This window comes from Bubalus kerabau, chromosome X (assembly GCF_029407905.1).
Source record: "Bubalus kerabau isolate K-KA32 ecotype Philippines breed swamp buffalo chromosome X, PCC_UOA_SB_1v2, whole genome shotgun sequence".
Classification (NCBI taxonomy): Eukaryota; Metazoa; Chordata; class Mammalia; order Artiodactyla; family Bovidae; genus Bubalus; species Bubalus kerabau.
Window position 1 is genome coordinate 67658435 of NC_073647.1, and position 16971 is coordinate 67675405.

The window sequence follows — 16971 nt, forward strand, 5'->3', positions numbered from 1 at the left end:
TCATCTACTAACCAGAAGCCATGGGAAGATACTGGTGTCCCTCTTTATATTCCAGAAGAGACTGACCACTACCTTCCAGACCTAGGCTAAGAGATTAGCTAAAGGGTAAGATAAGCAAGGCCAACAGATACCTTTGGGCAGGGCAGGTCCCACCCTGCACAAGGGTACCCAACTTAGAGGGAGCAAATGGAGGCTGAAATTCATTCTTCAACTGCCCTAGTGGCCTCCAACATCCCTGAGAAAGAAAAACATTTTTCTAATTGTTCCTCTAGTGTGGCTACTTCTCTGCAATTTGTCTGCCCCCAGGTGGCGCATGTTTCTAATTAGCACAAAGGCATCACATGAGCAAATAGTAGCCTTAAAAATTAACTTAGAGATCTTAGAGCCATCACGTGTTGTGAAGGCTGCAACCATAAATAACCTTTGTCTGGCCTTGGGCCTTGAAACCAAACATTGACTGAAGCTATCTTTCCCTTCCTGTTAATGCAGATTGTGAAGACAGTAATTCAGCTGTGAAATGAAAAGGAAGAAGAATAACTCGCATTTGCTGAAAATCTGAAAATCTATTAAGAGTCAGGAATCTGCTGAAGCTTCATCCCACTAGTAAGTGGAAGGGGCAGGAGATAATTCATCTTTGAGTGGGTACCATGACATAATAGGAAAAATCATGGGTTTTGGAGTCACAAGAGAGAACTCTGAATCTTTGCCCTGCTGTTTACTAGTTGGCAACTTGAAGTGAATATTTAACTTCTCTGGGCTTCAGTGAGGAGTCACAAAGATAATAGATGTAAAGAGCTGAGCATAGTGCTGCCTGGCACATATAAGGCATTCAGCTCCTATGTCTTTTTCTGCTACCACCCTGACTCCAAAGTTAATTCACATTATTCACACCATTGGCCTTTAGGACCTCATTCAATAGAGCATAAGGACGAGTCTGTGCTGTGCTGCTCTGCTCAGTCGTGTCTGACTCTTTGTGACCCCGGGGGCTGTAGTCCACCAGGCTCTTCCGTCCATGGGATTTCCCAGGCAAGAATACATGGAGTGGGTTGCCATTTCCTTTGCCAAAGTATCTTCCAGACTCAGGGATCAAACCAACATCTCCTGCAATATCAGGCAGATTCTTTACCACTGAGCCACCTGGGAAGCCCCCAAGAATGGGTCTACCAGACAGACTATTGAAGTGAGAGTTAGGAGACATCAGTCCCAATGCCAGACACATCCCTTGATGTACGTTAAGTTACTCCCCTCTTCTGATCCCATCAATAAAACAAGAGAACACGTCTAGCTCTGATGCTGAAAGGCAAGAGCAGAGGAAATTACTTTTCTTGAGCACCTGCCATGATATACACACCAAGTTAGGCCCTTTCGCATACTTTATATACATATGCTAAACCAGCACTGTCCCATAAAACTTTCTGATGTTGGCAATGTTCTGTATCTGACAATATCTAATTTGGTACTAACACTAGCCATAAGTATCTACTGAGCCCTTGAAATGTGCATAGTGCAACTGAGGAACTAAATTTTTAATTTAAATTTAACTAATTCAAATTTAAATGCCCATGTATTTAGACAGTGGTTACTGTATTAGATACTGCAGCTCTAAGATAATGAAGCAGGAATATTTGTTCCCATTTACTGTATGTTGAAACTGGGGCTTAGAAAAATTTAAGAATTTTCTGAAAGTAACATAAATAGTAAATAAACCAGATTCAAAACCAAGCAGTAGAAAGTTTAGCAGCTTAGTACTGTCAGATACACCAGGAATTACCTAGGCTCCACTAGTCACAAGTTATATAACCAAAGAGAAATAATTATAGTCTCTAGAACTCACTTTCATCATCTATAAAATAGGGATAATCATCACCTAATTTGTAGGCTTATTGTTGAGATTAATAGGTTAGAGCTATATAGAGTGTGGCTTTCAGCAACTGTTTTTCCTCACTACCCTTTTACCTCAGCCCCAAACAGAAGAGGTTTAGACATAAACTAATAAAAGATAACTATAAGGTAGAGGGGGCATTTGGGAAAAATAAAAGCAAGAAAGGAAACACTTACGAGCTTTCATATGTTATCTTTCATAGAATGGAGTTGAGGGAAGGTATGAAATCATCAAACTACTTCCACTTATTTGGTTTGCTTCCTTCCCCTATTCTTGATACTCCAGTCATTGTTAGCCAAGGCAGGGAACAAGGTATATATAACGTATTTTGAGGCCCAGAAAGACAAGATAATGCAGCTGAACAACACAGTACTGTCAAGGGCATGGGCTCAAAGGGCAGGGAAAATTCAATCCTGGTTCCCAAATTTTGTATGCACAAAATAATAGACACCACTTCACAACAGTCTTTCATCTGTGAAACAGGACAGATAACATGCAGGGTGTCTCAATAAAAAACATACACGTTTATTATTTTGCTTTACATTCTGTAGCACCCTCTAGTGGAGTGTACAAAAATAAGCATTATATTTCTGCCCTCCAAAGCACACTTCTAAGTGTGCATTGGAATCACCAGAACAGTTTGTTGTAACACAGACACCCAAACCCTAACTACCACTAGAATTTCTGATTAATTAGTTTGGAGGTGAGAATCTAAATTTCTGACAGTTCCCCAACAGGTGATGCTATTGGTGTGTCGGGAAAACACTTTGAGAACCTCTGCTCTAAATCCCGCCCCTCCCCAATGTGTGCACATGTGTGCCCAGAAACACACATATGCACACACGCACAAACGTATGGAATCTATAACTGAAATAAGTATAACTTGTGTTGTTTATTAGTATGCCTCTAACAAGCTTTTTGTGAAGAATTAAAGAATATCATGTGATACATGACACAACATCTAAAATATAGAAAGCATGCAAAAAAACTGAGGATCACAGAACATAAATCCCAGGTTCTCAGAACTAGTAAGTGGTGGAATCGGGCTTAAAACTAGGCCTCTAATTAGGCCTCTAAACTCCAAAAACATAATCAAGTTTAACAGTACTACTACAGAAGACAGGGTGAAAACACACATATCTAATCATAATTTCAAAAGTTAAAGAAGATCAGTTTTCAATTCCAGGGTCCAAGTCCAGAAAAGACAAATGTCTGTACTGACTAGACAAGCACATGAGTTTCCCCTGCAGCAGGGCAGGGGTCGGGGTAAGGTGGTAAAGCGGGGCAGGTGGCAGCATTTGAAAAGATCCTAACTCCACAGAAAGGGTTAGAATCTTCCTATCTTCATCAGCATCAGTGCTTGGGGTCATTCATCAATTCTAACTGTCTCACCCCAAAAAAAGGCAAGAAGAAAGAAATGGGAGGGGGGAATTTTTTTTTAAGGAGGAAAGAAGAAAGGAGGTAAACATTTGAATAGAGCCCTATCTGGTAGGGCTATTAAGAAGTTAATTTGATTTTTCTCGAGAAATGAAAGATATATATGATCTTCATAGATTGGAAAGCTCAGCAATTTAGAAAAAAAAAAAAAAAAGGATGGGGGAATCCCATAATTCCAGGGACCAAACAGCCAATCCTTTGCTGGAATTTGGCGGCATCTAGTGGCGAACTCAAAAGGTATAAACCTCACACGGAGAACTTTCTGGAAAATTAAAGTAAGTGCATACTTGCGCTAAGAGCACTCTGCCTGGAAATCAGAACAAGCAGGTAAGAGAGCCTCAGCCCCCACAGAAATTCGGAGTCCCTAGTGGAGGGGAAGTCTGTCGTGTACAGATATTCTCAGCAAAAAATTGTTTGTGCCAGAATTGGACGCAACTTGGGGGTGGGGGAGGGACGGGGGAAGGAGCAGAGGTTGGGGGAAGACGGCTATTAGGGAACAGCAAACCTGCTTTTTGGAACTGCTAATAAGCCAATGGGGGATTTGGTTGTTAACCGCTGCTGGGCTACGGCTTAGAACGGGATTTTTGATTCAGAGATAGACGTGGGAAGAAAGTGTATTTTTAAGGTTTAAAATCAAATCGATAGGGGAGACCGAAGTATTTCTAGCGAAAACCCTTTATCTCAGTGATGGTCGCCATGACTTAATTGCCTAATTTTCCTTTTCATAAGAATAATTTTCAAACATAAAGAAAGTAAAAAAATGATCCGTAGAGAACGCGCGCGCGCCCCCGCGCGCGCACACACGCGCACGCACCCGCCCCAGAACACCAGCCCCGACGCTAGGGGCGCACGCCTGCGCACACCAGCCACCTCCAGCGCCACGAGGCCTGGCGTTCGCGCACACGCCAACGCCAAGGCCACGCGGGCTCGCTTGCGCACAGGAGCCCTGACACCGCGCGCCTGCAGTACCCGCCACCCCCAGCTCGCACACACATCAAAACCCCCAGTCAACCTTTATTTTTTTTTCCCCCCCTCCAGGAGTTGCGCAAGAGGTTCGGGGGCGTGGCCGCAGATTGACCTAGCGCTTCCCCACTCGCGGGGACCTTAGCTCATTTCCGCCCATCCTGTTTCCGCAGGCCACGTAGACACTTCCTTTCCCAGTTGGGGGGGGGGGAACCCACAATGCCTCCCTGCAGGAAAAAAAAAAAAAGAAAGAAACCTCTGGGCAGGGGAACTCTGGGTCGTGAAAGTGGGCCACGTGAACACTCTGCCCTATAGACTTATGACCCAACCGCTGTCGCGCTTTTGGAGGGCGGGCTAAAAACCTAAGAGGGCGAACGTCATTGGTCAGAGCCCTCACTAAAGGACAAAGCTGATTGGTTTCCTTCAAGCCTTAACGGTGAAGAAGCAGGTTGCTAGCACCCGCCTTTACTGCGGCGGAGTGTCATTGCTGACGTGGTGAGCTTCATCCAATCATTTGGTTATAGAACATTCTAAAACTTAGATGAGACGATTATGATTGGCTGTAGGGCATAAGCCCGCCTCCAGGGTGACGTGTCTGCCTATGGATATCAGTTGCCAGAGAAACCTGGCTTTACTATGGCGGTTGGAGAGTCGGCAGTGAACACACGTCGTCGTCTCTCGGAAAGAACTGGATCCTCGTTTCAGGTTTCGGGGTGGGGGTGGGGAGAAAGGGTTGACGATTTCCTCTTATCGTCGTGTATACAGACAAGATTAATTAATGGCTTTACAATCGGGCAGAACTAGATTCGAATTCCTAATCGCCAACGCCCAGCTTGGGCTGGCTGTTCTTTCTGTGTCTCTCGGTTTCCATGTTTGTAAAATGGTGATAATAATAGTATCTGCCTCAGAGACTTGTGCCTTAGAGGCGTATGCTGTATATTAGAGCGTATAATATACGACTGCTAGGTAATGTAATACGTATAATAACTTAATACGCAGCGTGGCTCCGGAAGATGTTAGTTATTACTGTGGAGAGAAAATCCCGCGTAATAGAGTGAGAAAAAACGTAAAATTTTGTAAAGTCTTTCCTTACAGTGCTTTTCCTATCACCTCCTTCCGTAAAATAAATTCGAGATACAAAAGAGACGTATCAGTCTTTACCAATGAAATAATTTATTTGGCAGTTACCTCAAAATAGCGGGGATTGGAATTTTCCGTATTGAAAAGTTAAAAAAAAAAAAGCGGGGGTGGGGAGAAACGGAGAACGAGGAATGAGAGCTAGCTGGAGATGAACCACATGCGATGAGTAGGCCTTGTTTGAATCCTGATTCGGGGAAACCAACTATAAAAAAAAATACTTAAAAGATGCATCAGGAGATTTTAAAGACGGATTCGATATTTGATTTTTCTTAAGGAATTAATGACGTTTTAGACATTATAATGATATTGTGGTTATGTTTTCAAATTGCCTGTAGCTTACAGAAATATACGAAAATACGAATTAAACAATAAAAGCATTCAGACTGGCTTCAAAATACTTTGATGTCTAGGATTTGCTTCAGAATTAGCTCAGCGGTAAGGGGAAGTGGCGAGGGGCATAGATAAAACAAAATTGGCACTAAATCGTTTAAGCTGAGTGATGAGCTTATGGGATTCCTTGTATTGTTCTGTCTTCCTTGGTATATGTTTGAATTTTTCCATAATAAAATACAGAAAGTCAGCTATTCTGTGCTCTTGAGAAAAACAAGAGTGGGGGGGGCGGCGAGCAGTGGGTGGGGTTACAGATAAAACAAGATGGCCTTCAGTTGGTAATTGTTGAAGCTGGATGATAGATTCGCAAAGGTTTATATTATTCCCCTATATTTTTATCCATTTGAAATTTTCCTTAATAAAACTTAGAAAAAAGCAAAAACAAATTATCAGAAATCATGATAAACGTACAATAAGGTAAATTTGAAAATGTAGCCACAAGAAAGGGGAAAAAAACTTGTACCTTTTTTATCAGCTTTGGTGTCCTTTGTGTATGTTAAAATGCATTGATGGAAAACAAAACGTTCATCTCATATCTTTATTTTATGTCCTTTGCTGTCCCCTTGTTTGACCTTCTAGACTACCATCAGAAAAACTAAGTTTGCTGTGTAGTGAGGATCAGATCTGATCCTGATTGCAGAACAGCCCTCATTACAGAATCTTGGGTAAGTGCCTCCCTTCTCCTGGCCTTAGTTCTCAAACAAGACAATTCCACATAACCTTCATAACTGTCTAGGAATATTTTGAGGATTAATAAGGGCCTGTCGAGGAAAGCACTCTACATTCTAAGAACGGAAGGATGGAACTAAGTCCATCTGTGCTTTCAGTATAGAAAGTGCCTAAACATCAGTGGGCCCTGTAATCTTAAATTCCTTGGTAAAGGATACTCTCTAATTGACCCCCTATAGTTAGAGCCATGCATTTATATATTTTTTTAAGTTTGTGGCATTCCATATGCAGCATAATTTAGTGGTCAAGAGCAAATACTGACTTCCTGAATTTAAATCCTGGTTCTGCCACTTACTGTAGGATCCTGGGCAGAATACTTATTCACTTTGTCTCTAAAGTTCCTCATCTGTAAAATAAAGATAATAATGGTTCCTATTTCATTGGATTATTGAGGAAATTACATGTAAATTGGCACATATAAGTAGTTGATTTAATTAATCATTGTGACTATTAGTTCCTCTGGTACATCCTGTTTTACACACTTGTGCATATGCACACATGCACACACGTACTAATAAAAGCAATAGATACCTTTTTGGAGTTGTTAATAATAATAATAATACTGTTGGTTTCTCTCCTGATTTTCCAGAAGCAGCGGTTACTACTAGAACTGAATTCTGAAATTATAACTTCTGACTTATCCTAACACTCTAGAAAGGTATTGAGTATGTTGATCATATTTATTTATAAGGGAATTTCTAGGAACTGTAATTTTTAACTAGCAAATCAAAACCATATTCAGTCTGCTAACAGGTTTTATATTATTCCTCTTTGTCTCAGACTCAAAAAATAAAATGTTAAACATAAATGTTCCAAGATCCAGAATTGATATAAATGTAACTGATATGGTGTATATGCATTTAAAGATTTATTCCAACAAACCATTGAATTTGTTCACATTCATTTCTGACACAGTCATACACAAAAATGTCAGTAAATGGAGTCTGTATTCCTGAATAGCCCATCATTTGCGGGAGGAGATGAAAGAAGGTTTTTCAGTCTCTTGACAGCTTTATTTTCCCATGGAGTCACTATATTTTCCTTTCTACTTTTTTTTTCCCCTTCTGAAAGCTAAGTTCCAGAGGAGGGCACACTGCCCTGGTGGGAAAGATGCAATAGATGGGAAGGGGGAGGGCACAGAACCCCTTTATGGGAGGCTATTTGGAGAATGATTAAAGGTGAAAGAGGGGTGGACTGTTAGGCCAGTAGCAGCCCAGAGAAGGCAAGGGTCAAGGTAACCTGAAGGAGCCTCAAGGAGGAAAAGGACCTTGACCTGGGTCTCTGAGGATGGACATAATCCATAAGCGGGGAAGGAAACCAGTTCAAATCATATGCATACAAAGTATATAATATACAATGCTTAAGTCCAGCTGTATGTTAGAACCATGAATAAGAATAGATCAGAAAATTAATAAGGATTTTAAATATGCATACTTTAGTGTAAATCTTTAGTCACTTAATTGATATGTGAATCAGTCTCATAATATAAAAAGCTAAAATACTACAGAGTAGGCCCAGGTTTCCTTTCCTCACGCCCCCATTTCTCTTACTCTCCCCAGAGTTAACCACTATATTATCAATTCTATTTCCTTCTAGATCTCTAAATTATGTACCTGTTTAAAATGTATATGGATATATATATACTATTCTTTGGTGTTTTCTTTTACATAAATATGCTATCATAGATATTGTTTTACAACCTGCCTTGGATGTCTTCATGTCCATTATAGAGTTGTTTGATTCCATTCACAGTGGCATTCCTTTAACTAGTATGATAGTCCATATAAAGGGTAAGCCATGTTTTGTTTTGCCAAATCACTATTGATAGTCCTCCAGGTTGACTCCAGTGGTTTTCTGTTTCATTTATACTGCACCAAACATCCTTGGATCCCCTTTACAAGTGTTAATTCCAGGACAATATTTATGTCTTTAAATTATGATAATTAAACCAGTGTTGATACTGGTGGGAGAAAAGACATCATTATGACAGACTAAATGACCTAGAAACAGTGATACCTTTAAAAATGGAATAATCAAAAATCATTGGAAACTAAGTACCTTTAAAGATCCATATAATTTAGAATGTTATAAATCAGTTCAAATCAGTGGGGAAAGGATAGGCTCTATTAGAAAAAATTAGGCATAACATTTGAAAGAAACTATAAAATACTGAGAGAGAATACAAGAAGTCATTTAGAATATTGATTTGGGAGCATTTTCCCCAGGCATGACATGCCAAAGTTCACAAAGGGAAAAGTTGACACATTTGTGTTTTTATACACACACAGTGACCCACTTAGAAGAATAAAGACAGTTTGGAAAAAATGTTTCTAACACACAAAAGAACCTAGTGTTTAATTATTAGAAGTCAATAAAAGGCAAAACAACATAGTAGAAACGGGGACAAAATATATAAGAGATGGATACGTACAAATATCTGAACATATGCTCAATATCACACAAATTCAAATAAAAATATCTTCCTACATATTAGATTTCCCCCCTCTTTTTTTCCCCCAAAAGATGTTTATCTAGTGTTGCTGAAGTTGTGGGTGAATAAGCTTAACATTTTTGCTGGGAGTACAAATTAAAACATTTCTTCACAAATTAAATTTACCTCTTAAGTCATCAAAGCTGTAAATAAGCAAATCCTTTGAGCAGTTGAGAATGCCCTTCTGAATACTTACCTAATACATCTGTACACTGATATCTGTTAACAACATTTCTGTAATAATGAAGTGTTGGAAACAGCTTAAATGTTCATTTATATAGGACTGGTTAAATTATAATATGTGGAGACTGTAGAATGATGTGGATGTTAAAAAGAATGAGCTAAGTATGTGGCCATAGATGCCTGTGATAAAGTGAGAAAACGTGAGGGGCAATATGTATTTCACCTTTGTCAAGACAAAGTAAATCCATGATACATAATCACAATAAATACATAACAGACACATTTAGTTTTAAAAGTAGGTTTCTGTGTGAATGTGTACATAAAAAGATATGAAGACATATTCTGAGATCGGGGAGGGGAGGTGGTAAGAGGATGCCTATATCTTTATATTTTGGTGTTTATAATTATGTAATAGTTTTATGATTATGTAAAGGAACTATTACTCAAATGCTACCACAAAATTAATTACTTGGAAATATAGATTTTCAGTTCACAACTTAAATAGTTTTGGGGTGGGTTGAGGAATTAATATATTAAAAAGTCCATTAAAATGTCATCAATTTTTAAGCTTAATGGCAAAACCACATATTTCATCATATACATCTTTTAAAATTTCATCAGACACTATAAACTGGGGGAAATATTTGCCCAGATATGACAATTGATAAGCAACTATAAAAAACTCTTAAGAACCAACTCAAAATGAATAGAGGACATGTAAAATATAACTGGCCAGGAAACAACATTTTTTTAAAATACCAAGACAGCTAATAAAAGAAATACGAGCACCTATTTTCCTTATCGGGTTACAGTGCAGACCAGAGTTGTGAGTTTGAAAATTGGTACAACTTGTGAGGGAAGTAATTTGGCAGCATATTACCTTTTAACCTACTAAATCCACATCTGGGGGCAAAAAAATATTTTAATTACAGGATAAATTGAGTGGGAGGATCACTTTCCAGAAAGGGTAGTTAAGTAAAGTATGCCCGTTTGGTTTCGTCTCATACAGTTCTCAAGATGTATGCATATTCCAACCTTACTAACATGGGGAAATAATCCATCAAAATAGTAAGGTTTTAAATATCTAAGATTTGATACCAAGATGAGGTTACCTTCAAGTATTTACACAGAAATGGAAGATGGAAAACTAAGGCAAGCATACGAATGTGTTTTCTCTGGCATACCCTAGAACTGACATGTAGGGAACAAGTGGGAAAATATTTGATGACCTTCATTCTTAATTTGTGCTTCCATTTTCCCCATGTGTTGAATCACCTCCTCACTGATTCACTAATGTATACCCAGAAGGGACCTATGTGCTGCTGCAGAAAGTTGAGAGATGAACATATACACAAAGCTTATGGCAGGTGGAGATAAGTGGTTTAGTTGCATAAGCAGAACAGGTGAAACATTTAAGTAAATACTAAGTTGTGGAGTACTGACAGCTCATATGGTAACAGAGATGGGGCTAGAGTAGTTAGGAAATTTAATGGGACTTTTCCTGGTAGTTAGATGAGGTAGATGAAGGGAGGAAGCATGATGCAAGTAACAAGTAGGTACACCAAGCCAGTAAACAAAATTAAACTCAGAAACTGGCAGATTCAGTTTAAAACCGCTCAAAGCAATGTGTAGTGCTAACTTTTTTAATGAGGAATATCCACAGCATGTATGTCACCAAGTGATCGAGTGATGTAAACTTCTAGCAAGGGAGGTGCAAAGTGCAGTGACCCTAATAAGTTTGTATTACAAGTAGGAGACAGACATCAAAAGGATGGTTTTTCCTCCCTTTGATATCTGGCTTCTGACTCCAGGTAGTAATAGTTGCTTGATCTGTGGGATACTCAGATGAAAATAAAGGTACTGAGACCATTCTAAGAAAGGCTGCTTCCTTAGCTTTATTCAGTCTGAGCACAAACCTGGGTATTTTCCTGTGCAATGTCAGACATTTCATTCAACTTTGGACTTGATATGAATAATAGAATTTGTAAAGAATGATGAAATTCACCCACTTAATGAAAACCATGTAGAAATCCTTATGGTTTTCTTTGCATAAATAAATGTAATCAATGCCAAGAATATACAGGAGGTTCAGCAGTCATTCTTAGGTTCCTCAGTAAGGAATTGCTGATGACCAGTGTGACGTCCAAAAGACTTCTCTGCAGGCTTGCTCCACTTCTGTGTGTTTTACAGTCTGCTTGGCACTGGGCCATCTTGCTTTTTTTAGTTGGTATTTTAACTGTCCCCTTGTTTGTGGAAGCTCTGCCCATTATTCCTCAGGTAGGTTTTCTGGATATCACCTCTATTACTTAACTAAACTCTGATATCCTCACATACTGTGTTCCCTCTGTCCCAGCTACAGTAAAATTTTTGTAATAAACATTTTGTAAGCTTAGTAGCTTACGATGTAATACCATGAAACACTAACCACATCTGATCCTTAACAGGATGTGTCTATATATCCCTCTCAGCCAGAAGGTTCTGATTCCTACAGGGTCAGTGTCTGTATTCACAAATTTTGTTGCTGAGGAGCACCTTTGCTCGGATTTCTGCTGAGAGCTTTGTGTCCTGTCAGAGGAAATCATATGCTTAGTGATAGCACCCAGGCCTCTTGCCAATAACTGACTCCCCTGATGCAGGGCTCTAGTTTTCTAGTACTACTTATCTCATTTCCCCTTCAGGGATTCCCTGACGCCTGCTCACATAATCTCAGGGGGCCTAGCAATTGGCAAAAGGGCTTTTTCTATGGGTTAAAATTGTGGTTACCAGAGAAACCTGGTTTCAGGCTTGTCTACCATCATATCTCGTTCTTTCCCAGAGGGTACCCTGGTTTTAATAGTCTGGTATTTATTCATCTAGATATTTTCTGATGTACTTGTATACACATCAGTTTAAAATATGGAAGTTGGACCTCACTGTTCATAAGAACTCTCTAAAACGTGCTTATTTCTCCACTTGGGCTATCTCTGGGATCCTGTTGTACACATTATACATTATGCAACTTGCCTGTTTACCTAATAGTGTATAGTTGAGCATCATCCCACATCAGTACATGAATCTGCTTATTTCATTTGAATGTTCTTCCGTGGTGTGCATACATCATACTTTCTATTGTCATTTCCCTATTGAAGAATATTTAGGTATTTCCAGTTCTTCAGTATTTCAAACACCACTGCAATGAACATCCTTGTATCCTTATTCACATATGCAGATACTCCTGCAAGGTACTGTGTTGGCTGTTCAGCCACATCGTATTTACGAAATTCTTACCTAGGGGTAATTCGCCACACTCCATAGATGAAAGAGGCCAAGAAAGCTTAACATATCTTGCCCAGAGCCTCACAACCCATAAATGACAGCCTAACTGAAGTAGAAGTATGTCTAACAGCAGAACCCATGTGTTTTCTCTGATATCACAATTGTAAACCACATGTTTTAAAGTTAGATTATTTTTTCTTTTTCCTGGATTTCACAAAAGGTCATTGTTGATGCCTGCTTTCCCTTTCTAGGTTGTGTCTCTCACCTCATCTCCACGACCATCCCAGAAGATCTATAAAATTCCATCTGGGAAAACACTAGGAGTTCTTGGCAGGGAAAGAAGAGGATTGTGTAAGTTAAAGGACTTGTTTAATCTGTCATTCCGTAAGAATCACAGAAAACTGTTCTTTTCATCTTTATCTCACTAACCCTCTCTGCTGCATTTTACAGTGTAAATCATCTTTTTCCTTCTTGAAATTCTCAACTTTTTTGGATTCCAAAATAACATTGTCCTAATTCTCCTATGGCTGCTTGGACCATTTTTGCTTGTGGGGTTGGTTGGTTGGTTTGTTTTTTTTGGTAGTGGTTCTCTCCGCTCATCCCTTAAATATAATTCTTTCTTAGGTTTGTCCAGAATTCTAGACTTGTTCAGTTCTTCCTCTATCCTCCATGAACTATTTCTATTCCTGTCTATAATGATGATTACACTCAGGTCTCCATTTCTGCTTCTGACCTCTCACCTAAGCATTAAAGTCACATGTTTAACTGCATACCTCACACTTACTAGGTCTATACCAAACTTCTTTCCTCTCCAGTCTGTTTCCTCCTCTTCTAGATGCAGTCTTATTTGGTGATAATACTATGACCTAATCACCCATTCTCAAAACCCTGGCAGTCATCACTGACTTTATCCCTCACCAATTTATCACCTCCAACAAGCTATCGCTGAAAGTAGCATTAGGTACCATTTCTTGTTTGCTCCAAAAATATCCTGTGTTTATATAACTATCACTATACTAACCTTGTTGTTTCATAATTGTCACTTTAGATATTCGAATCCCTAGTACCTGGCATAATACCTGTTCCAAAGTACATAAGCAGTAGTATATGAAGAGTAACTTGAATGAATGAATGAACTTGTTTCATATTTTATTACTAATTCCAAACTAACCATTAAAAAGTAGTGCTTTTACTAATTCATTAATTACCCAGACCTAAAATTGTAGGGTCTCCTTTGACTCCTCTCTCTCCTTCATTTACTAAGTTCTCTGTTCACTTTCTCTTGACTCTGTCATCAGCCTAGTTCAGGCCTACCTGGACTTACACAAAAACCTTTGCTGGTACGCATTTTGCTTCCAGGCAGCTAAATTAATCTTTCTTGTTTCTTTTGTCTTGTCATTTTTCCTGTTCAGAAATCCTGAATTTCACCTCCACTGCCTTTTGTAGTTTAATTCATTCTTTGTCTGAAATTATATTCCTGTCTTTTGAGTGAAATCAAAAAACTAATTTATCCCTCTGGGGAGGGAGGAGGGAGGAGGGTTCAGGATGGGGAACACATGTATACCTGTGGCGGATTCATTTTGATATTTGGCAAATCTAATACAGTTATGTAAAGTTTAAAAATAAAATAAAATTAAAAAAGAAAAAAAAAAAAAAAAAATATTGAATTGGAGAGGAAGGAAAAAAAAAAAAAAAAAAAAAAACTAATTTATGGGCAGGTCTGATGAGTGATTGGGTAGGCTGAGAGTAGTGGGTGAGGGGTAGTGAGGATCAAAGAGCAAGCAAAGAGGTCACTAACAATTAATTGGTTGGCCCTGAAATAGGATTTGAAATCCAGATTCCAAGAGAGTAGTGTGTGTTGTGCTTTAATAGGCCTTTAGGAAACACACTGTGTTCAAGGTCTCCATAGAAAACAACCAAATAAAATGTTTTATATATTACAGTGGTTGGAATAAAAACAGGGTTGAATGAGTTCCAGAAAGCAGGGTTCTCAAACCCGTGGACACCAATCTGCCGAAGAAGACAATTTCAAAAAACCAACTAGAAGCAATATGCAAAGAAGTAAAATGAGAGGGTCCTCTGGAAAGAAGACAGCTGGTCCCCAGCAGAAGAATCTGGAAGCAGCACTCCCAGGGAGATGGGGGGGTCGCTCTGCTGAGAACCCCCCATCAGGGTCGGTGAGGAAGACCAGAAGGAACAAACAGAAGACCCCTGGAAATGGAGATGGTGGCAGCACCAGCGAAGCACCCCAGCCACCTCGGAAGAAAAGGGCCCGGGCAGACCCCACAGTTGAAAGTGAGGATGCTTTCAAGAATAGAATGGAAGTTAAGGTGAAGATTCCTGAAGAATTAAAACCATGGCTTGTTGAGGACTGGGACTTAGTCACCAGGCAGAAGCAACTTTTCCAACTCCCAGCCAAGAAAAACGTGGATACTATTTTGGAAGAATACGCCAACTGCAAAAGATCGCAAGGCAATGTTGACAACAAGGAGTATGCAGTTAATGAGGTGGTGGGAGGGATAAAAGAGTATTTCAACGTGATGTTGGGCACCCAGCTGCTCTACAAATTTGAGAGGCCCCAGTATGCCGAAATTCTCTTGGCTCACCCTGATGCGCCGATGTCTCAGGTTTATGGGGCACCACACCTCCTGAGATTATTTGTAAGAATTGGGGCAATGTTGGCATACACACCCCTTGATGAGAAGAGCCTTGCATTATTGTTGGGCTATTTGCATGATTTCCTGAAATACCTGGCAAAAAATGCTGCGTCCCTGTTCACTGCCAGCGATTATAAAGTGGCTTCTGCTGAGTACCACCGCAAAGCCCTGTGAGGGTCTACTGACCACTCGCTGTTACGTCTGGTATCTGTAAACGCTCTTTTTGTTCTTAGTCTTTTTTCTTGTATAATTGATACTCTTTAAAATTGTTAATGTATAACAGGGCTTATGTTTCAGTTTTCTGTTTTCTCCTAAACAGAAAATAAAAGGAGTGTAAGCTCCTTTTCTCATTTCAAAGTTGCTACCAGTGTATGCAGTAATTAGACAAAGAAGAAACATTCAGTAGAACATTTTATTGCCTAGTTGACAACATTGCTTGAATGCTGGTGGTTCTATCCCTTTGACACTACACAATTTTCTAATATGTGTTAATGCTACGTGAAAAATGCCCTGATTCCTAGTGCCAAAGGTTCAACTTAATGTATATACCCGAAAACCCATGCAATTGTGCTTTTTTTTTTTTATGGTGCTTGAAGTAAAACAGCCCATCCTCTGCAAGTCCATCTATGTTGTTCCTTAGGCATTCATTCTATCTTTGCTCAAGTTGTTGAAGGATGGTGGTTTGTTTCATGGTTTTTGTATTTGAGTCTAATGCACGTTCTAACATGATAGAGGCAATGCATTATTGTGTAGCCATGGTTTTCCGGAGAAGTTGATATTTTAGGAATCGTATTTCAGATCTTAAATAAAATTTGTTTCTAAATTTCAAAGCAAGCAATTTGCAGTGTGTCTTTAATGTTATTAAGCCTCAGAAGTCAGCAGACTCAGGAAAGATCTAGGTGATACTAAAGGAGAGAGTTCCGACTCCTAGTGAAAGAATTCCTTTTATTGTTGGGTGTAGCAGCTGGGAGTGCACCCTGCCAGGTCAGCTCCCCTTCTCTCCCCTCTGTGTGGCTGCTCAGGGTGGGATTGCTTTCTACTGATGCTTATAAGAGCCACTTTAGTTCCTGAGGCCCCTTGTCTCTGAGTTGGGCTAGTATAATAGGCTATTTAATGGGTACTGCAACACTCCTTTCAAGTTAGGGAGAGTTTTGCTGTTTCCCACCAGAGGAGGCATGGGCAGCCACCTCCAGTATTAGGCATACTTGTAGATTTGGGACCAAGGATGGCAGCTTTTCCAGCTCCAGCATTGATGCCATGTTCCCAATGCTTTAATAATCCATTGGACATAAGATTGGGAATCCTAGAGTTAGGAAGTCCATGGAGAAGAGGGACTGTGTTGGACACCTATGACGATAAATCCATCTTCTGTGAAAATCCCCTAGTCAAACGAAGTTTTGCTTCACAACACTGTTACTTCTTTAGTGAAAAAAGTATTCTATGGTTACCACAGAAACTTTAGAAAATACACTAAGAACAAACAGAATAAGAATCACATATAATCCTGGGTCTGTCTGGGTCTGAAGAGGAAATAAATGGGACCCAACATGGATGATTTGAGGAGTTTAATAGAGAATTTTCCCCCAAGTTGTCAGTCGAGGAGTCACCCACAGACTGGGTAACTTAAAAATTCTAATCTCTTAAAAGGAGGCCAGTAGTATTAGACTAGGGCACACCCTAATCTCATTTTAACTTAGTTACCTCTGTAAAGACTATGTCTCCAAACAGCCACATTATGAGATAACTGTGTGGGGGTCGGGTCTGAAGTGGTGGTGTTAGGAATTTAACATGAGTTTGGAGGTAACTCAATTCAGTCTATAACATGGTGTTACTACCTCTAGACT

General features: G+C 39.5%; 1 protein-coding gene across 6 annotated transcripts; it reads left to right on the forward strand.

The window, feature by feature from the left end:
• Nucleotides 1–3534: 3534 nt before the first annotated feature.
• MORF4L2 (mortality factor 4 like 2) lies at nt 3535–15961 on the forward strand. 6 transcript variants are annotated; one of them, XM_055562989.1, is made up of 5 exons: nt 3536–3646; nt 6392–6477; nt 7131–7199; nt 12722–12821; nt 14414–15961. In XM_055562989.1, exon 5 carries the CDS (start codon nt 14438–14440, stop codon nt 15299–15301), a length of 864 nt encoding a protein of 287 aa, XP_055418964.1. In that variant the 5' UTR covers nt 3536–3646; nt 6392–6477; nt 7131–7199; nt 12722–12821; nt 14414–14437; the 3' UTR covers nt 15302–15961. The 6 variants fall into 6 exon arrangements, with proteins under 6 accessions (XP_055418968.1, XP_055418964.1, XP_055418966.1 ...); XM_055562991.1 differs by having other exon boundaries at nt 7134–7199; XM_055562988.1 differs by lacking the exon at nt 3536–3646 and adding an exon at nt 4839–4987.
• Nucleotides 15962–16971: the final 1010 nt, after the last annotated feature.